Source organism: Neolamprologus brichardi, unplaced genomic scaffold (assembly GCF_056152115.1).
Source record: "Neolamprologus brichardi isolate AB-2024 unplaced genomic scaffold, ASM5615211v1 NODE_ptg000031l+_length_7269946_cov_1, whole genome shotgun sequence".
Lineage (NCBI taxonomy): Eukaryota > Metazoa > Chordata > Actinopteri > Cichliformes > Cichlidae > Neolamprologus > Neolamprologus brichardi.
Window position 1 is genome coordinate 1382702 of NW_028270136.1, and position 22807 is coordinate 1405508.

General features: G+C 38.8%; 1 protein-coding gene across 2 annotated transcripts in view; it reads left to right on the forward strand.

The window, feature by feature from the left end:
• The window catches only part of LOC102793715 (carbonic anhydrase-related protein 10-like), a 148223-nt gene that overhangs the window by 115203 nt on the left and 10213 nt on the right, over window positions 1-22807 (forward strand). The window contains exons 5-8 of one of the 2 annotated variants that reach the window (XM_006806209.2): window positions 4863-4958; window positions 7450-7522; window positions 10442-10596; window positions 16337-16511. In XM_006806209.2, coding sequence (XP_006806272.2) covers window positions 4863-4958; window positions 7450-7522; window positions 10442-10596; window positions 16337-16511 — 499 coding nt within the window. Of the gene's footprint in view, window positions 1-4862; window positions 4959-7449; window positions 7523-10441; window positions 10597-16336; window positions 16562-22807 lie in introns of those variants that run through there. The other variant, XM_087837342.1, reaches the window with a different exon arrangement.

The following is a 22807-nucleotide window of genomic DNA, read 5'->3' on the forward strand; positions in this document are numbered from 1 at the left end:
ACTAAAAAATTAAACTGAACTCAATCACTAGTGTGTTAGTGTTTACATCTTGATGCATTCTCAATCATCCAGGTAAGTAAATATCCAAAAGTTGATTCTGTTCATCTGGACGTAGCGTTTTCTGGGAGAAACGTTTCGTCACTTGTCCAAGTGACTTCTTCAGTCTCAGCTGACTGCAGGTTTCCCCAAATCTTATAAATAGTACATTTGCATAATGACTGAAACCAGCCGACTGAAGGAACAATGGGCTGGGAGGTCAGTTCCTTAATCTTAATTATGCAAATTCTCATGACCATTGATCAACAACCACTGACCAAAACCCACTGATCAAAGACCACCGATCAATGGCCATGAGATCCATTCACAGAGAGTTGGGGAATGGCTGTAATCACAGCATTGTAAGATGACGAAAGATGTACCCTTAGGCCCCTCCTCGATTCAGAGATGGTCTTTCCCTTTTCACGTAAATGGCCTCCTTGACTCCGCACTCAAACCAGCGTTCCTCCCTGTCCAGGATGTTACATCCTCATCATTGAAAGAGTGTCCACTGGCCTGTAGGTGTAAATAGACTGCAGAGTTCTGGCCTGACGAGGTGGCTCTTCTGTGTTGTGCCATCCGCTTCGCCAGAGGTTGTTTGGTTTCCCCGATGTATAAATCCTGGCAATCCTTCTGGCACCTAACAGCGTACATTATGTTACTCTGTTTGTGTCGGGGGACCCGATCCTTGGGGTGGACCAACTTTTGGCGCAGCGTGTTTTGGGGTTTAAAAGCCACAGAGACCCGGTGTTTAGAAAAAATGCATCTCAACTGCTCCGATACTCCTGACACATATGGGATCACTACAGGTTTTGGCATAGTCAGCAGTTGTCCTTCTCTCCTGGATCGGCTGGAGCTTTCTTTTGGCGCCTTCCCAGCTTTGACAAAAGTCCAGCTGGGATAACCACATTTACTCAGGGCGTCCTTGATGTGATGTTCTGTTTATAGGATTGGGGAAACCTGCAGTCAGGACGCTACGTCCAGATGAACAGAATCAACTATTTGGAGAGTTAGTGTTTACACATTAAATGTAAACTATTAAGCATTTTAAACATGTTGATTTTATCCTTCTCGTTATTAATTTGAATAGAATATTACTATTGTAGCTTTTATTATATTAGACTGGCAACATTTTTTGTAAAGTGCTTTTTGACCTGGGTGGACTTTCACTTGAGATGATGTTTCTGTAATAATAAACTGATTAAAGCTGATTAAAAGAAGGCTATCTTCTATGTTTGACACATAGAACATGATACAACATGATACATAAAATCTTAGAGTTGAACACTGAGCCAGTAATCCATCTCAGTGGAAATTCAAACCTTGTTGCCAAAATTGAAAATGTTCAGTTTGGGGCTCTGTGGAGAGACCCCAAGCTTGTCTGTCTTTAACCAAACAGTAATAACAATGGTGCATTTGTTTTGTAAATCCACCCTGTCCACAGAGATGAAAGTGTACACTTCTGAGACACTTCTCGGTTTTGTTATGCAAATTTTATTTGTGATTTCACTTCTGTCAGAGATGTTCTGGAAGAATCAGTAATCTCACTCACTAAATCAAAATTAAATCAAAAGAGCAAAAGAGCTACTACTATTCTTTCTAAATAACTGTAAGTACTGTTCAGGAGACAAGCCAGTGTTTATACAATCTACGAACAACAGGTTTTAGTAGTCAATACACAATATTCATGTAGTGCGAAGATGGCAAATAGAAGGATTAGGATATACTAATACTGATGATGACAAGAACATGTAAATTTTACTTGCAATAATAATTATACAATAATAGTAACAATGAAATTAGAGATGCTATTAAAAATGAATGATAATTGTTTCTCATTGGCACTAAGAATCAGGCAACATTTATCGATAACTAATGATCATGCCTCGTTTGTTTAAAAAAAAACATTCACGGCAATACTTGAACTGTAAGGAGAACCGAAGCAGACGAAGCTTGGAATTGGACGGATAATAAGTCACCTGAGATGCAGAGTTGTGGGGATGCAGCAGCCCAATAAGTGCGAAAGGTGATCTTAAACAGTGACAAATAACATGCCAGTACTTGTCAGGGGTGTACTGAAAGCAGTGTGTAGATTTGTTTAATTCACCAATATGTCATCTATTGCCTGTGTAGTGTTGGGAAGGTTACTTTTAAAATGTATTCCATTACAGAATACAGAATACATGCCCCAAAATGTATTCTGTAACGTATTCCGTTACGTTACTCAATGAGAGTAACGTATTCTGAATACTTTGGATTACTTAATATATTATCATGCTGTTTACAACTACATGAATGTACTATTGCTGTGATTTATTACTGTTACTGAAGGTCCGCGGCTCCGAACCGTAGTAAAGGGACCTCTGGCTAATACGGTGGGTTCTGTGTCGGGCTCGTAGCCGAAAACTAGCTTTACGTTGTTGTCTGGGTCACTTTGCTAGCGAGAGACAGAGAGAGGCGTTGAAAGGCTGCTCCAACGGAAATTATTGTTTTTGGAGGAAAACACGAACACGGTGTACAGTCGAGTCTTAATAGCTTACTTACAACTGGGCTCGTCAGGCTCTCTTCTTGGCTGCAGTGGTTATTATTATATTTACATGCTTCCAGCTCCCGTTTTTGCTCGATGACAGCTCGTACTTTTCCTTTTTCTCCCTCCCTCGCTCACAGACACATAACGTGTATGGCAGTCCATTCTCCCTGCAGCACGGACTACACTGCCTATGATGCTACATTCTTTAGAGCTATACCTGTAGCATTCTGCCTATTAGCTTAGCACAACAACAACAAAAAGGCCTCTCTCACCCAGGAAACACGCAGAGAGAGAGCGTCACCTTGTAACCATGGCAACCGTAACGCTGCCACCTGGAACAACAGAACGTAGCTGTCAAACAAAACCCAAACAGTCCTGACCCGCCACAATATGAAACAGGGAAGTACCGCCGTGTAATCCATTTATTTCAACAAAGTAACTGTATTCTAAATACCACCTTTTTAAACGGTAACTGTAACGGAATACAGTTACTCATATTTTGTATTTTAAATACGTAACGGCGGTACATGTATTCTGTTACTCCCCAACACTGTGCCTGTGTAGTGTGTTCTATCTAGAACTCGTAAACTGTATAAAATGTAACTGTATGTTGAAGAGATGTTAATGCAAATTTGAGTTAAGAAGTTAGCATCGGTACCATTAGAAAGGTCTTCTGGCCATTTTAAAGTAGAGAGAAAGAGAAAATGAGTTTCTGTGTTGGTAGAATTCTATAAATATTTGATGCAATTTTCCAAAGACCTTTAAGTTCCTCTACTATAACTGAAAAATTGAATTTAACAGGAGTTCTTATAAGCTTGGATAATATGACTGATTTTATTTGATTTATTATTTCAGAAATTCAGAATTCCAAAAAAGAATTTCAAATGCTAAACTTTTGAATTAAATGTTGAAAAACAACAAAAGCATTATTTTAAAATAAACAAAGAAGATGAGTAATTTCTTTGTCTTTCTATTTGGTTAAAATGAATTTAGTTCATCGCTTATACAATCTGATGTTGTTCCCTATGGTTTATCGGAGGGAAGGTGTAACTGTGGAGGTCGTGATTTGAAGTGCTTTCCATTAACTTGTCAGAGTTACATATATTGATATACTTTTAAAGCATATCGATATCGAGTTTTGATCATAATTTAGAAGCTGCTTACTCTGCCTTAGGAGTGAAGAGTAACACACCCCCAGATACTTTTTAAAAGAAAAAAGTTTTTCCGATTCTTGTTTGTGAGTCAAAAATCGAATCGGTCAGGCAGTATTAACTGGGGATTGAACTGGAGCTCAGCCTGAAGGCGCAGTTCTTGATTTATAAGTCAGCTTATGTTCCAGTCTTCACTTTTGATCATTATTTTCGGGTCAGGGTCAAATAAATGGCAGCACAAATACATGCGGTCAAATGGCTTTTATAGGGTGGCTGAGTGGACACACATCTCCTTTCTTTGTAGTTTTTTCAGACATTTGGACCAACCCAAGAGCCTCTTGAGGAATTACATCAAAACTGGAATTAAAAAGGAAAGGAAGCATAGATTGCATAAAACATGGGCATTGCTGTCATTTTTTAAATTATTATTTTTTGATAATAGCATCTTTGTTGAAACTGTTGGTTTTTAGAGTCTTGCAAGCCAGGTTAGCAAGCTGCATCGTTATCAGACAGCAGAAAAACACTAACTGAAAAATTCTCCAGCAAGCTTTGAAACTTTAGTAAAATCACAACGTGTACTGTAAGTTGTAGCTTGGATATGCTATTTTCCTAATAAAATTAAATAAATGTTATGACGCATTCTTTGCTTCTCATTTTTCACTCTGCTCCCAGGAGACCTTGATAGATATACCTCTTTTGTTTTAGGAAATAAATATGTCTGCTTAATTTATTGCACAGCGCTTTCCCTCTTTTTTTTGTGTTTGTTTCTTCCTTGTTATAAATGCATTTAAAAGTTTGTGAAAATTGACTAGATAGCCCTGACTTTTGAAGACTAGTGGCATGATCATTATACTTTAACGTCCTCTGTCAGTACGTCTGTGAAGGTTCTCAGTCATCCATGTCCTACCATGTCCTCTGTCAAATTAAAAGTTTTCCAAAACATACATGTTAGAAGGCTGTTGCTAATGCTACAAACCTCAGACTTCTTTTCCCTTCCTTCAGTCAGTCAAGCACCTTCGTCAAAAAAGGAAAGTATGAAAAAAAGGTCTTTTTTTTCTTGTCTTATGGTGAAATTTAAGCTGTAAAAGCTGCATCTTTGCTAGAAATATTCTATAAATTGCTGTAAATTTGTTTTTTCCTTTCAGGTCCAGCTGATCCATTATAATCAAGATCTGTATACCAACTACAGCGAGGCAGCTAAGAGCCCTCATGGAATTGCTGTTGTTTCCATCTTCATAAAGGTCTGCTTGTTCTTCTGGGAATACAGGGCAATAGAGTAAAAAAGCAATTAATGCTGGTCTCAGACACCCCAAGACTCGTACAAAAAACAGCCTGATACAGAGGTATAGTGCAGGGGTGATAAACTCAGTTTCACTAAGGGCCACACAGAGAGAATCTCATTAAGAGCCAGATATACAGTATAGAGTTTATTGACATGCTTTAACTTAATTGAAAGTGTGTGTGTGTGTGTGTGTATGTGTGTTTGTGTGTTAACATTAGTCATGCAGAATAATGTATTCTGACTGTTCTACAAGATGCATTCCATTCAGCCGGCTCACAACAGCTTCTTCCAGCCTGACAGCTCCTACTAGTACGGTGCACATAATAACACGAGATGTGTCCTGATGTAAAAGCAAAGTAATAAATCTTTAATTTGGTTGTTGCACACATTTATGCAAGTCTGTTCCAGCTTCTTTCACAGGCTTAAACATGGCAACTCACTGAGTGTCTGACTGCTCAGTTGAAATCTGCTTTCAACTTTCCTTTTTGTTTTATTCTGTGCTAGCTAACCACTTGGTTTGCAGCTGCTGTCATAACGACAGATTAGTTTGTCATATGTAGTATTTTATACCTGATACAATCTGATGGGATGCATCATGAAGTTCTGAAAAAACAAAACAACCAAGAGTGTTTCTTTGCATCTTCATCCACTTCTTTTCCAGTGACATCACACAGGTGAAAGATGGCTGTTTTGATTTAATGGTGTTGAGTGTAACTGTGAGAGACAGAATGTGAAAAAAAAAATCCATGAATTCACATGGTAGGATTTGTAAATAATTTATTCGTAAATCAGGGTGGAAAATAAGTATTTGGTCAATAACAAAAATACAACTCAATACTTTGTAACATAACCTTTGTTGGCAATAACAGAGGTCAAACGTTTACTATAGGTCTTTACCAGGTTTGCACACACAGTAGCTGGTATTTTGGCCCATTCCTCCATGCAGATCTTCTCAAGAGCAGTGATGTTTTGGGGCTGTCGCCGAGCAACACGGACTTTCAACTCCCGCCACAGATTTTCTATGGGGTTGAGGTCTGGAGACTGGCTAGGCCACTCCAGGACTTTCAAATGCTTCTTACGGAGCCACTCCTTTGTTGCCCGGGCGGTGTGTTTTGGATCATTGTCATGTTGGAAGACCCAGCCTCGTTTCATCTTCAAAGTTCTCACTGATGGAAGGAGGTTTTGGCTCAAAATCTCACGATACTTGGCCCCATTCATTCTGTCCTTAACACGGATCAGTCGTCCTGTCCCCTTGGCAGAAAAACAGCCCCATAGCATGATGTTTCCACCGCCATGCTTCACAGTAGGTATGGTGTTCTTGGGATGCAACTCAGTATTCTTCTTCCTCCAAACACGACGAGTTGAGTTTATACCAAAAAGTTCTACTTTGGTTTCATCTGACCACATGACATTCTCCCAATCCTCTGCTGTATCATCCATGTGCTCTCTGGCAAACTTCAGACGGGCCTGGACATGCACTGGCTTCAGCAGCGGAACACGGAGCACTGCGGGATTTGATTCCCTGCCGTTGTAGTGTGTTACTGATGGTGACCTTTGTTACTTTGGTCCCAGCTCTCTGCAGGTCATTCACCAGGTCCCCCCGTGTGGTTCTGGGATCTTTGCTCACCGTTCTCATGATCATTTTGACCCCACGGGATGAGATCTTGCGTGGAGCCCCAGATCGAGGGAGATTATCAGTGGTCTTGTATGTCTTCCATTTTCTGATGATTGCTCCCACAGTTGATTTTTTCACACCAAGCTGCTTGCCTATTGTAGATTCACTCTTCCCAGTGTGGTGCAGGTCTACAATTCTTTTCCTGGTGTCCTTCGAACGCTCTTTGGTCTTGGCCATGGCGGAGTTTGGAGTCTGACTGGTTGAGGCTGTGGACAGGTGTCTTTTATACAGATGATGAGGTCAAACAGGTGCCATTCATACAGGTAACGAGTGGGGGACAGAAAAGCTTCTTACAGATGACGTTACAGGTCTGTGAGAGCCAGGGATTTTTCTTGTTTGAGGTGACCAAATACTTATTTTCCACCCTGATTTACGAATAAATTCTTTACAAATCCTACCATGTGAATTCATGGATTTTTTTTTCACATTCTGTCTCTCACAGTTGAAGTGTACCTCTGGTGCAAATTACTGACCTCTGTCATCATTTTAAGTAGGGGAACTTGCACAATCGGTGGCTGACTAAATACTTTTTTGCCCCACTGTATATCCCTCTGTATGTATCTATGTATGTAACACTGAATTGAATTAAACTTGCAGAAGAGCTTTTACCATGTACTCTCTAACATACGGCTTTAAAACCTCTCAGTCGTGGATTATTTATTGTCATTATCTAAATGAAATAGTCATAGTGCATGGAAGAAAAAAAACCTTGCATTTGCTACATGTTTCATAGCATTATGTGTGGTTTGTGATGGTCTGTGATTCTCCTTTTCAGCTCTCTGAAAATTCCAACGCCTTCCTCAACCGTATGCTCAATAGAGACACCATCACCAGAATTAACTACAAACGTAAGATGCACAGTCTTTATCTGACACACACATATACACACTTATTCTTTTTGTCTTTAGATGAGCTAATTCAGTTCAGAACATTTACAAACCTCTGCTTCTTGGACTAAATAAAATCTTGAAATCTTTATATGTACTGTATATAACCTTCTATGATGTTTGCTTCTTGAATTTTCGTCTCTATATAACCATATATACAGAAACATAGGGCCTCACTTTATTTTAGGTCATCATTATTCTACTTGCACCACATCTTATGCTGTGTTCAGACCAAGGCAAAGTTTTTGAGCAGAGTGTAAACAAGTGGCACAATGATGTAGTGGTTAGGACTTTTGCTTCTTTTGCAAGCAGATCTTGGATTTGAAGTTTATGTCTGAGGACTTTTTGCAGAGCACAGTCTACATTGCAGTTTGTACATTTGTACATATATGTAGATAAACAGCAAATGACTTTGTTTCTCTGCAGTTTCTTTAGATTGTGGCATAATATGTTTTACTTTTTAATCTTTTAACTTTCTTCACTTTGATAGACAAATTCAGTGTAAGTGATTTCTTGATTCATCAGGTGTTTTGACAATAACGCTTGGCTGTGGCTATTCCACAAAAAAAAAGAGGTTATTCACAGTTTGTGAATGATTTAACAGGTGGTAGGTTTGGACTTCTTTCTCTGTATAAATGTAATAAACATTTAAATACTGCATTTTGTATTTATTTATCTTTGTCTAATACTTACATTTTACATTACAGTGATCTGAAACATTTAAGTAAATATACAAAAAGTGATAAAATCAGGAAGGCGAATATTTTTCACTGCACTCTAGAGGTACATTTTGAAAATGCTTCAACTTCAGTTTAGCCTCTTACTTCACTCTTTATTCCAGCTATTGGTGGGAGTAAGTAAAGGTAATTGTTCTTTCATTGTCCTGGGTGAAAGTGAAACGGTCTGGAAACGGTCCACTAATTATATTCATGAAAGTAAGATGAAGCAAAGCTTCACTACTGTTTGGTCTGAATACACCACGACGGACTTAGGAGTCTGTCTTGAACCTCTAAAGCTGCTACACAACAGTTCATTCTGACACTACAAAATCAGTCTACATCTTGTTTTACATAACAATACTCCCTGATAGTTAAATCTGTCTTCAGAAAGAACGCTTCATTAATTACATATGAATCAGTGCTATATTGCCAAAAATCTGTTTTCCAGCCTCTGCTGTGAGGATGTACAGTCCTCTGATGAACTGTCTTCCTGTTAATGAGGCTAAACATAGCAGAGCTAGATAACAACCACACAGACCAACCACAAGACATCCATATGCTTATCCTTATTCTCCGTAAACATAGGTTATACTAATCTAAACCAAGATCCAATTCAAGTTACTGTTCAGGACTACCTGTGGGAACCAGCAGTGAGTTCTTAAATTAGATGTGACTAATGTAACTGATAATAAGAACAACAACTATATTTGAATAGCACTTCATAAAAAGCACAGTTACTAAGCACTTCGTTATTTGGACAAAAACAAACATTAAAATTTTGTGTACAGGATGCAGACATGCTTTCAAACATATGGTGTCATATACCTCCCCAAAAACTGAGCAAATGAAGGAAAAGGAAACAGTATGAGTATCGATTCAGCCAACCTGATGGTCTTAGAAAGGCTTTTCCAAAACTTAGAAGTTGCATGGTAATCTGGCCATGTGATAGATCTGAGCTGTACATTCACACCACGATCCTAACCTTTGATAAATGCATTCCTGAGCTTTTTACCCACCCTGGCTATTAACATCAAAGTCCATAACCTAAACCAAACCTTATTCTCATTTAACCCTAACCCTAATACTTTAAAACAAACCTTTGAAGGTAACTCAGAAAGAAAAGACCAGCAATTGCTTTACTTCTTTTAAAAACTAATAATGGTCCTGAAATAACCCTATGCAAGCAGAGAAATCGTGGATCAGTCACTTCAGAAAGGTTTTACACTGACTTACACTCACCAGCTTCTTTATTAGTTAGATCTTGCCAATGCTGGGTTTGATTCCCTTTTATGTGGTTCATTGCGTTGCTGGAAATATTCCTCAAACGTATGATCCATATTGACATGATAGCACCACACAGTTGCTGCAGATTGGCCGGCTGTAGGAGGAACTGCCCAAAAAGTGTCGGCGTGGGCCATGCGGCAACCCTCCAATTGTAGGCCATGTTTGCCAGTCAACACTTTATTTATTGTGTTTAATAAATTCAGTGAGGGTTTAATGATGTAGTGAGGAGTTACCCTAACCATTTCTTACCCAACCCTAACCCTTACTTTATTCCAACTTTACACCAGGAGTCTGAGTATGGATACTTCTGCTGATTCACTTTCATGTAGTACTCTACCGCATACTTAGGTTTGCAATGCAGGACCATGATTGTCATACTTGCATTTATATAATATGAGATTTGTGAGTTATAGTGCATCTGAGCACACAGTGAAGCTGATAATTTAACATGCATAAAATATGCCTCAGCACATTATTTGTACCAACAATACCTGCTAAAAATGTGCAGATGTTAGGTTGACATATAGCCTCCTTCTGCCGGGTGAAGTTGTTTGTTGGTCCTTCTCTTTCTATTACATGGCCAACACAAGTGTGCACTTAGCATTTTGAGTGCTATGAATACACCACCTGGGTACTCAAAGCACTTGCACATTCAAAATAGTGGAGTTTTGATATAGACATATGCAACTGGAAAAGCATGAGTCTTTATATTAAAATGTAAAGAGGTATCTCATCAGCACTTGTATTTTTAAAGTTCTAATTTAACTGTGATAATATGACGAATGCATTAAAAGATGCACATTTTTCTGGTGACTGGTGTCTCTGTTAATAGGTTAGAACATAAGCGAACTTGCACACATTTTTCTCTTTTCCCTAGACGATGCCTTCTTATTGATGGGTCTGAACATAGCTGACCTCTACCCCGACACCACACGTTATATCACCTACGAGGGCTCCATCACCATTCCTCCCTGCTATGAGACATCCACGTGGATACTCATCAACAAGCCAGTCTACGTGACACAGATGCAGGTATGAAAGTGTAGCACAGGAATCTGGCGTCTGGCGGAAAAAAATGACTTGTATTGTGTTGATCGGGGAAGAAACTTGATTTCTAATTTTCTTGCTGGCATGGGGTACAAACATGCCTCAACTGCAAATTACACCTTCATAACCTGCAATTTTCAAACCGTCTGTTTTTCCCTAAGTGGATTTAGATAAAGCAGGCTGTTGTAACAGTAACGTAATGAAACGACAGAAAACAAACAAATCCACTTTCTTTATCTTAAGGTCTAAAATAAAAGCTCGATTCAACTGTGCTGTTTTTTTTTTTACAAGGCCTTCAAGTCATTGAAAATCCTTTTGTTTAAAAACAGAGTAAAACCTTCAAAAATTAACTAAAGCTGTAAACACAATGTAACGGAAAAAACACCATGACTTCATGCCCACAAAGTCCGTACGCAATGAAATCAACAGCTGCACAACTCCAATTCTTCTATTCATTGCTTCACTGTAGCGGTACTTTTGCAACCACGTCTGCTCTTGATCAGATAATAAAAGAAGAAAAAAAATCAGTTTTGTTACGGAGACATGAATGCAAGATAAACCAGGGATGAGATATATTGCAAAATGAATTTGTCCTACAAGATGTTTGTCAATGCAGAATCCAGGATGCCTTATGCTATTCTAGTTAATATAAAAGCAAATAATGGCTGAGGCACCTGCAAAGTGACGCGTATCACCACAAGCACCACATCCCAAAGAGAAACTATGCTGAGAAAGAAAATGGTAAAAAATTAATCTCTGTCTCTCTTCCACAGCATACCTTTATCCTGTCCTCCTTCTCCCACCCCAACCGGTCGCAGCAGATGGCCCCGCCCCTCCCTGAGCCTGGTTCTGCCGGAAGTTTCTCCCTGTTAAAAGGGAGTTTTTCCTTCCCACTGTCGCCAAAGTGCTTGCTCATAGGGGGTCATATGATTGTTGGGTTTTTCTCTGCAGGATCTACCTTACAATATAAAGCACCTTGAGGCGACTGTTGTTGTGGCGATGTATAAATAAAATTGAATTGAATTGAAAAAAAAAGGACTATCATTTCAGTGCTGGAAAGAGTGTTGGCACTCAAGTTACAACATTTCTGCTAGACTGGTAAGGTAAAAGCAATGAACCCTGATAAATGGAGCCAACTGTTACTGACAGTGCTGAGATGTTTTCTTGGTTAGCTTTTTATTAATGCTGTGGGACAAATATAATTACTGTATGTGATTAGTGCTTTATATCCAGGTGCTCAGCTGTAAACTGTGGGATCATTGATAGTCACCTTGAACAGACTGTGAATAGCTCACAGGGCTAATAGAGAGAGACACTCTCACATCAACACCTGTGATCACCTGTTTCCTTTTTGCATTATACTACAGAGCTGGGCAGCAAAACAAAAATATTTGGTAAAACAATTTTAATTACATACAATAATTACAAAAAGTAACTTTAACCTGTGAGGTCATCGGTGATGAAACCAGCCCTAGCTATGAAGTCTAAGCCTATAGTATCAGGAAAGTTGTTTCTTTGTCTCACAAATGTCAAGACTTGTCAAGAGATTAATTAAAATCAAATCACATGAAAAATGATATATTATGACAGTGCGCGCTTTGAGTCATAATCAATGATGATTCAGATTTACAGGGTCAAACTTAATGAATTAAATACACTGACCTTTTCTGCTTGGTCAGAATAGTTGCTCTATACTGTAGATCAAATCAAATATGCAATCTGTAGACCAAGAAGCTCTGTGTCAGAGTGCAGCACATTACAGTCCAGCACAGCAAGTGCCTGCATGCATCAGTGAAATCCCACACACTATATGCCATTTATTCTTACTGCATCCCCCTGTTCTCACTCACCTGTCTTGTCTTCTCACTTACCTGTCATCCACTTTTAATCTCTCTGTCTTTTATCTTTATTTTCACTTGCTTTTTCTTTTCCCTCTCTCCAATATCTTCTCCTTTTTTTTCTCTTATGCATTTTTACCCCCCCCGTCCATCCATCTTCGCTCTCCACTCATCCATCTTTCCACATCACGCCTCTCGCGCTCAGTTTCATTAAGGCCCACAGTAGAAAATGTGAATCACACATTTAATAATGCATCCTGATTACAGTTTTACAAGTAGGCTCTCACATACAGACAGTGTATAACAACCTCATTCGTCTGCCCAACATAACAACTACTGGCAGTGATTTGGTTGGAAAAAACAAATACACATTGATGGTAAAGCATAATAATGAATCTTTACGTTTTCGTTTCACATATCTCTATGGGTCTTAAATCGAATGTTTCACACGCCTGAACATGACAACTTTGTGGTGGTGTAGGAAATATCATTAAAAACATATTAAGAGTAGCTGAGCAGTCACCGTGCACACTGCTGTAACAACCAAGCGGACCAAAACTGACATGCGGCTGGATTAAAATTTACAAAAGGCTGGATTTGTCTCATGGATGCTGAGTTTGACACGTGTTCTGCACAGTCTTCAGTAATACATACAGGCTTTCATTCGTGAGCACCTACTCCTTTCCATCGCTTCAGTGTAGGCTGCAGGGGGTAATTGGGGAGACTCCTTTAAGCTGACTCAGTTCAGTTCATTGTCATTGTGAATTGTGGCAAAAGTGACTCCTCGATTGGTGACACATGCTGAAGTTGTGTCATTTTTTTTCTTATTGTGCATCTCCTGATTTTTGTAACCTTGCGTGAGGCAAGCATGTTGGACTCAGAGATATGTCTGTGCAGGGGCAGCACAGGGGAAGATTGCTGTTGAAAAAGATGTGATGTTCGGCAGAAACCTCCAAGAACACTTTCTTCCTGTTTCAGTGTTATAATAGTCTTCATCTGAACCCATCCAGTGTCTCTGAGACCATTTTGTTTTGTAGTTTAGCACTGCCTGCATAGCTATAGTTTGGGGGCTTTTTAACACAACCACTCCTTTGGGGACAAAGATTGTTAATCATCAGTATGTGCAAAACTGTAATGAACTAATTACTTTGCACCAATTTGTGAAATTAAAATTTAAAGTATTAAAAAGTATTTTAAGGTAGTATTAAAAATATCATCGAGTTAAAGGAGCCAAAATCTTATTATTGAACAGTTGTTAAAATTGTTCATGCTCTTCAACTACTAGAAGATTGTGTTTCTTGTATGATTAACAGGCATATTAGTAATATAGTGGACGTTTTGATTTGACACAATAGAGAAAGAACAAATGTATTAACGGCAGCTCCGTTTAATTAGGTGACACAGTGAGCCATGACAGTGAAAAAACAAAGTGAGTGCTCCCCAAAGGGAAAGACAATGTGACAAGTCCAAATTTGTTGAGTAAAAGGTTGAGAGAGATCAGCAAAAATATGAATTCTACTAATTAATCATTCAAATAGCGTATTTAAACAATTAGAGATGAAGCCAGTGGTTTTGACAGTGGCACTGCCGGCAAACTTGAATAAAATTATGAAATCCTTTTGATAATTCTTTACCAGAATTATCATAGAAGTATGTAAAAAAAAATCTGAATAACAACTGAAGTGGAAAAGTGCATGAACAATAACCTTTGTGCCACAGCCAACACTGTTACCTTAGTAACAGCTCCCAACCACAACCCACCCCAACCGATTGCAGCAGATGGCCCCGCCCCTCCCTGAGCCTGGTTCTGCTGGAGGTTTCTTCCTGTTAAAAGGGAGTTTTTCCTTCCCACTGTCACCAAAGTGCTGCTCATAGAGGGTCATATGATTGTTGGGTTTTTCTCTGTATGTATTATTGTAGGGTCTACCTTGAAATATAAAGCGCCTTGAGTCGACTGTTGTTGTGATTTGGGGCAATATAAATACAACTGAATTGGACTGAATTACATTGAATTAAATTGAATTGAACTGAATAGTAGGCCTCGGATTAAAATATCAACAACATACGATTCAAGGGAATGATACAATCAGTATAAACACTAAATGTATAATTTGATCATTAAAAGGCTGGTGAAAAATTAAAGCATGAACAGAAATATTTGAACCATTGAGCTCTACACTCAAGAAATCACTTTGGCTGGGAACCTTTTGCTGTAGTCTTTTCATGAGAGGGAAGGCTCAGTGCAGATTCAAGCTGTTCTGTGTGATCGCTTTGTTTTCATGTGGTCTTTTCCAGGGTGATTAGGAAAGTGAGCACCTATGGGAGATTTGGCTAATGAGTTATGTGGGATTGATTGTCCTGCATAGGGAACTACAGAGAGGCGGGATTGCTGGAACTGACAAGGGTACAGAAGCATCCTTTCTTACCACATGTAGGCTGATGGCAGTGATGTTTAGCGTAGGTAGAATGCTGATTTGTGGAAAAGTTGGCTTAAACAGGAAAAGGAACAACAGTGAGAGGGGAAAAAGGTGACACGCTAACACTTAGGGTGTTTTCACACCTGTGCTGGTTCGTCCCCCTTGGTGCGGTTTGCTTTTGCAGACGTGTTCATCTATTCATCTCCGTGTTCAATCAGCCCTGTGTGCCATTTTGTGTCCCCATCAGTTTGCCCTCCTTTTATTCTTGGTTTCCTGTTTTTTTGGGCCAGCCTTTCGGGCTTTTCTTAGCAGCATAATTAAAGCTTGCTTTTTGTTGCTAGACCTGACTCATTTTGACACACACACAAACTCTCACATAACATCCCCTTTCTTTATAACCATACCATTTCCAGTGATGGTTTCATAAAAGTCATGCAGTCAGAACTATGATGCAGGATTTTATTTCTGTGTGGGGAAAAATCTTTTTGGGCTGGTCTGCATTATAATCCTACCCTGTATATATAATACTGACAGCAACAAAACCCACAACAGCAAAATTACCTCACGTGTCACATTCACTGGTTTGTTAGCCACCTCCAGCTCCGTCTTTTTGTTGGCACCACTGTCTCCAAATCATTCATCATACCAGGTCTCAGGATTCACTTTTGCTGCTCTCCTTATGCCACAAATCACCCCGGAGGGTGATCCTGAAGACCAGCAGCACCGGATCTGCACGAGAATTTAATTCGTTATGATGTGCACAGATTTTAGGGTGAATGATCCTTCCTGAAGCGAACCTCCCCATTCCCGGTTTGGGACCAGCAGTAGGAATAAACTGGCTTGTGGCCTTCCTGTGGCTGGGTTTGAGTGTTTGCACCATTTAATGAGCTGCCACCACCAGAAAAATACTACAAGATTGCTTCACAACTTTGTTGCACCAAAGTTATTTGGCACTTTTCTTTTTTTTGGCCTCTGATTCTTTTAAATATGCTGAGCAATATTTGAGGTTTATTTTGATGTAGGTACGTGAAAACTGTATCAAATTCATCATATCTTTAGCTTAATGACAAAAACTTGTGGTTTAAAAAGTGATTTTTTTATGTATCTATGCATTTTCACTTCAACATGTGGGACACTTTTTTTTCTTTTAAATGTTTTGAGCTAGGGCACTGCTTCCACTGAAACTCCTCACTGATACTAGTTCTTATCACCAGCGATGATTCTCCACACTCTTTGAAAATGAAGCTTTTGTCTCTTCTCTATGGCCAAGTTTAAGGTCTGGGGTGAAGTATTGAGAAGGGGACTGCTGGGGAGCAGCAGCAGTTCCTGCTTAGGTAGCTGTTCCCACCACCTACAAATAAGCAGAAGATGAGTGGATAGACTAGCATAGTGCCACTAGAGAAGCTGAAGATGAACTCAGGACATTTTAGCTAGCTCTTGGACTAAGATTTGATCTTATGTCTCCCACAGATGCACTCCCTGCGCCTCCTCAGCCAGAATGAGCCCTACAAGATATTCCTTAGTATGAGCGACAACACCCGGCCCGCCCAGCCTTTGCTTCAACGCTGCATCCGTACCAATATCAACTTTAGCAAGCAGGGCCGTGACTGCCCCAACAACCGTGCCCTTCGCCCACAATACAGAGGTAACTCACAGGGTACAGAAAGAGGGAGCAGTGGTTTTGTTTCTGCATGAAGAAAATGCCAAGTATGATTGTGCTTCTCCCTTTCCGCCTCTTAAGCTAATCAAGGCAGCTATTACAAGCTTGTGCCAAGACTGGGGATATATTTAGGTCGCTTAGGTCACTGAAGCTCATCAGGCTCCACTCATTCACTTTTCTGGGAAACCTTTTAAACCCTGTGGATCATGGGTAGTAATAGAGGGATAATATTTCACAACAGATATTAAGTTATTGCTGTGACATTTATAAAGTTACACATATATGATTGTGGTAGGACTCGACTTATGCGGTCAAAGAAGTGCAGGAGACTGATGCTGTCCAGTGTAGCAAGTGATTTATTCACCATTTTGTGACCCAAACAATATTTACAAAGAAACAAATAAGAAACCCAACTCTATAATTAACTCAGTTCAAATAAACATAACTAAACTTAAATCAACAGAAATTAAGGTCAAACTGCACACAGCTACACTGACCCGAACCTTTTCCTGAAACACCTGAGTTCTTCTGCTTAAACAGTCCACTTAATCAAACAATTTCTCCTCTGGACTATTCCATTCAGTAGGTAGATACGATGAACATGATTATATTCAAGTCTCTACTACTCCTCTTTATTGGCAACATGAACTCTGGTGTAATCAATACATATTATAACAATAAATCTACTTCTTCATAAACCCTCTAAAATCAACTTTATTAAATTATAAGAGTTCTTCCCCTTCTGCACTTGGTCTCTTCCTGTGACCTCAGATGAACCCAGAAGCTATAAAGCAGGAAGTAAAACTACATTTCCTCCTTTTGTTTCTGGAAGACAGGTAGGTAAGGTAAGTTCTAAACAATACAAATTAACAGTTGAAATAAAGAACATATTAACTTAACAAACTTGTAGGAATTGATTTAAACCAAGATGTTATATTATATAATCTGTAAAAGTGCAAAACATAAACAAACCCGGGATAGTAGATGTTTGCCTATTGCAGATTAAATGTGAAATATGGTTAAATCAAAACAAGAATGTTAACTAAGAATATGGACAAATTGTTTTCTCATCCACTTTGTCACAATGATCTAGACACATTTCAGCCAGTGTAGTGTACTGAAATGAAGAATAACCTACTATAAAAACAGCGTACTATATAAACAACATACTATAAAAGCAGCAATGATGGCTTAATTTGTTATAAGCTTAAACATCATGATAAAAAATGAGGATCTGCATGCTTTCTGTGGTCGTTGGTGCTTTTCACAGGGGGATACATTAATTAATGTAGTGAAAACAATCCCATTAAATGTGATAATTAGTTACATGATAAAGTGGTGGCACAACAAATTACAACAGGGTGTTGTACTGTAGCAAAATAGCAAAGACAGCAGTGCACCTACACTTTTTTATTCTTATTATCTGAGTCCAAAGCACACATGCAGTGCATAATATGCGCTGGTCTGTTTATACACATTAGTTTGAGAAAGTCAGACGGTGCTTTGTGAGAATACAAACAATAGGTAAAAAACAGGAGCAAAAAGAAAGGACATCAAAATTAATGTGCATGTGTGAAAAAGTGCAAATGTGTTGTCTGTACCAATGTAACACTGGAAGCGTTAAATTAAATTAAAACTGGTCCAACCATAAAATATACACCAAACTTGGAAGTGTGTCCTTGCATCCTTCAGGAATAATAACAGCTGACAGCTTCTCTTTTTTATGAATCCAGTGAAGTTCACAATATTCTCCACAACTAAAACCAATGTCATGTTCTCTACTACCCCTTTGATATCGGCTTGTTGGAATATAGAACCGAAACACTGAAGGTCAAAGAGCAAAAAAACACAAACAGCCAGATTGTAGGCACAGAGTAAAACACACAAAACAGTAGACCAGCAGACTGAATAAGCACATATAGAGAAATGCCAGGTGGGCCCAATGATCACATTCATTTAACTTTTATAAGTTTTCTTTTTTTTTTCCAATTACGTTGAATGTCAGAAGTTTCCTTTGAACAAGTCTGGCCCCCCTTTTTTGTCAAAAAGTGATCAACTCCCAAACTACATGTAAACCAAAGCATCTCTGAAACGAGGTCAAATAATGGGCGTCAGTCTCCAAGAGAAAATCCTGAAAGTATTTTCTATCAGATTAAATGGGTTCCATCTTGAATTTGACATCATCTTAACTGTGAATCGTGTTGATTTTTCCCTAATCGCTCCTTAGAGGAGCTTTTAGAAATTCCAATGGCAACACCTTGACAACAGTGTTAGTCCAACCAATGGAAGCGATTGGATTGTTGAGATACCTTTGAGGAGATAGGTGCTCAAAAATAAAAAGAGGAGGACAAATGGAGCTTTTATAGTGGATTAAATCTTTGTTGAATTCATGGTTATATTCACAGCCGCTGTCGGTCATTTTCTAAGAAATGTCTGTAATGTCTCTGCGATTTATCAAGAATAAACTTTCCTGATTGCCCAGTAAAGAAGCGCTGACAACCTTTCTTCTCCAGCAAATGCTGTCAGATGTGATTTTCTCCACACTTTAGTCTGACAAAAGATGGACACCAGAAATTCTCCATGTCTAATCATCTGCCTGCCTTTTCTTTTCGGTGTTACAGAACTGGGCTTCACAGTTAGGAATTCCTGTGTTAGAGGTCTGTTTCCCAGTTCTCCGGGCCCATCTGGCCATGTGGAAGGATTATAAGATTTCCCAGATGGAATTCTGTTCTCCTTTAATTAATTTTGTCCAAAAGAAAGATGGTATGCTTCAGTGCTTTAATGCTCTCACAAAGTAGAGAAAATATGATCAACAGTAGCCTCAGCAAAATTCAACTGGCAATTTTATACGCTGCAGCCAGGTCCTTGTCTTTCTCTGGCAATGCATTTGAAGCAATTGAAGTCCCCTGGAAGACTGTTTAGGTGATCTCCAGAAACCAGAAACACTCAGAATGGCTGCTCTTTGTTTTGTGGGTATGTGGGAATATAGTATTTTTTTAGACTTGCCAGGTTGCCTGTAATTACTATCAAACAAGACAAAATATCTCAGTTTCTGTGCTTTTTTTAAACTCAAGGTTAAACTTCAAAAACAGTCTCCAATGATCTTTTATTGCGTTCCACTTCCACTGTGTGAGACTGAGGCACTTGGCTCCTAAATTTTTAGTGAACCACTTCTCCACCAGTTTACCCCTAGTGTTTTCCAGCTGTGGTGGCTCCTGTATTTTTCATCATCATCATCATAAAAAACAAATACAAAACAAAAAACAAATGCGTAAATGAAAAAAAAAAAAGGTTTTAGTACACTATCACTTCTTCTAAGTGTTCTTCTGCTTGCCACAGAAATGGCAGTACTACCAGGATCAAGTATTATCACATTATTAGGATAAATTGCTTTGTGTGAAAGGACTGGGCTGCATCAGTGAAGTGCTGTAGTGAAGAAGGCTCACTCTGGCTTTAGTCTTTGTTTTGAACCTTTGGTTCTTTACAAACTTTTTCCTCTCAAGCATCAGACATGCATCAGTGTTATTTTCTAGTCTGAATCTGTTTCAGGTAATGGTTGTTTACGTGGATGTCCCTTTTGGTTGAAAAGTGAAATGTTAAAAATGGTCTTTTTCAAGCCATTATAACCTAATTTCCCCAGAATTTTAACTTTAATCGTTGAACTAAATTGCAACACAGTTTAGATCTGTAACAAGGTCATCGTAAAAGCCTTTTTTTCCACAAACTTTTGTTCAGTGGGTTTTTTTGTCTTCTTTTTTGCAGCCTCCATTTCTACTCTTTATTTGAAAAGCACTTATAATTTACTCCAGCATCTTTTTTTCTTTTTTGATAAATATAATTATAAAGCCATAGTAAGTAATGATAGAAAAAACCAACTAATGCATAATACAGACTTTTTTCAATGTAAACAACTGTTCATGTGTTATTGTTATTTGGTCAGGGACCCAGTGTCACTCTGAAGCTGTTTTTTTTTAATTCATATCATAGTTTTTGAGACTTCTATATCATCAGCGTGACCTTTTTTTATCCTCAAAAAATGATATAAATTGCATGACACATTTTTAATGACTAAATTGCAAAAATATGGCTAATGTAGCAAATTTGATACAAATTAAAACTCACATATGCAGATTAAAATTTGATATATTATATATATATATTTTGTCTAAAGCTTCAACAAACAGTCCATAAAATTAAAAATTAAAGATTTCTGGCAATTATTTGATGGTTCAGGTTTTAAAGGGTTAACCTCTGCACTCTGAGATACTTTTGCTTTGAGTGACCTGAAAGGAAAGGAAATGAAATATTATTATTAAGAGGAAATAAGTTGCATCTAAACATGCTAAGAGACACAGTGCCAGCAGTTTGGTAATCCCTATTAGATACACAGCTCTGGGACTCCACATACCGACACTGAAGCTGACTTTCTAAAATTCAAGAGCACGGGGCAAGTCATCTAGGAACTCATGCTCAAGCTTTCCCACCTCAAACAGCCTTCATGTTAAAGAATTAATCCAAAACAAAACTGATAATCTAAAATTTTAGATACATCAAAAGGCAAACTCGAATTCAAAAAAAAGGAACATTATACCTACAGCACAGATTTATTGATTAGTTGCATGATTCTGGTCTCACACAGAAGACCTTGAAGTCATAATCTGAATTATGAATCTGAATTATTCAGACAGTCAGCAGCTTACAAGCAGACTTTCCAGGCGTTGGTTGCATTAGGTGTGAATGTTAAAAATCCCTTAGAAAAAAGTGCTTGTCTGAACGAGCCATGTTGTATAAAGTGATTTGAGTGCTTGTGTAGAAAAGTGCTAGAAAAGTCGTTGCTGGTTGGCAGATTTCATTGACATACCAACATCTCTGACAGGAAAATCCATACAAGCCTCTGCCTTTAGGTTTGTCCCTTTAGTGTTAAGTCCAACTCTGAATGGCTCAAAAGGAATAAAAGATAAATTTTGCAGTGGAATAGTCATGGCGCTGAGATGCTGTGGTGGGACCTGAAAAGAACAGTTCACGTTTGCAAACCCATCAGTAAGGTTTTGCTGAAACCATTATGTAAGTAAGAGTGAGCCAAAATTCCTCCACAGTAATGTGAGAGACTGTGCTCCAGCTTTTGAAAATGTTTGGTTGCAGCTGTTGTTACTGAACGAAGGTTAGGAGAGGCAGTACTTTGGTGATTCGGTATTGGAAAACCTTTTCATCAGTTGAACATTTAATTTAGTTTTTAAATCAGGAGATCTTTGCTTTATGTTAGAAATATGGTATCTAAGCAGATTCTTACTCTGGATGGCATTACCTTGGCCTCCAGCAATGCTGTGAGGAACCTTGGAGTCATTTTTGACCAGGACATGTCCTTCAACACACATATTAAACAAATATGTAAGACTGCTTTCTTCCATTTGTGCAACATCTCTAAAATGAGAAATATCTTGTCTCAGAGTGATGCTGAAAAACTAGTTCATGCATTTATTACTTCCAGGCTGGACTACTGCAATTCATTATTATCAGGATGTCCAAAAAACTCACTGAAAAGCCTTCAGCTAATCGAAAATGCTGCAGCAAGAGTACTGACAGGGACTAGAAAGAGAGAGCAGATTTCTCCTGTTTTGGCTTCCCTTCATTGGCTTCCTGTTAAATCCAGAATTGAATTCAAAATCCTGCTCCTCACATACAAGGTCTTAAATAATCAGGCCCCATCTTATCTTAATGACCTTGTAGTACCATATCACCCTATTAGAGCACTTCGCTCTCGCTCTGCAGGCCTACTTGTTGTTCCTAGAGTATTTAAAAGTAGAATGGGAGGCAGAGCCTTCAGTTTTCAGGCCCCTCTTCTGTGGAACCAGCTTCCAGTTTGGATTCGGGAGACAGACACTATCTCTACTTTTAAGATTAGGCTTAAAACTTTCCTTTTTGCTAAAGCATATAGTTAGGGCTGGACCAGGTGACCCTGAATCCTCCCTTAGTTATGCTGCAATAGATGTAGGCTGCCGGGGGATTCCCATGATGCATTGAGTTTTTCCTTTCCAGTCACCTTTCTCACTCACTATGTATTAACAGACCTCTGTTACGACCCGGCTCAAAGCCGCAACATAAAAAAAGGAACACATTCTCTTTCCCTTTCGTGTAATGGATCTCCAAGATAAAATCTTGCAATAACAAGGACCAGCGCATAAGTCTCTGATTGGAGTTGCGCATTTGGGAAAGAAACACTAGTGGGTTGTGATCGGTAAACACCTGCACTTGACCCGACATAGACCTCAAAATGCTGTAAC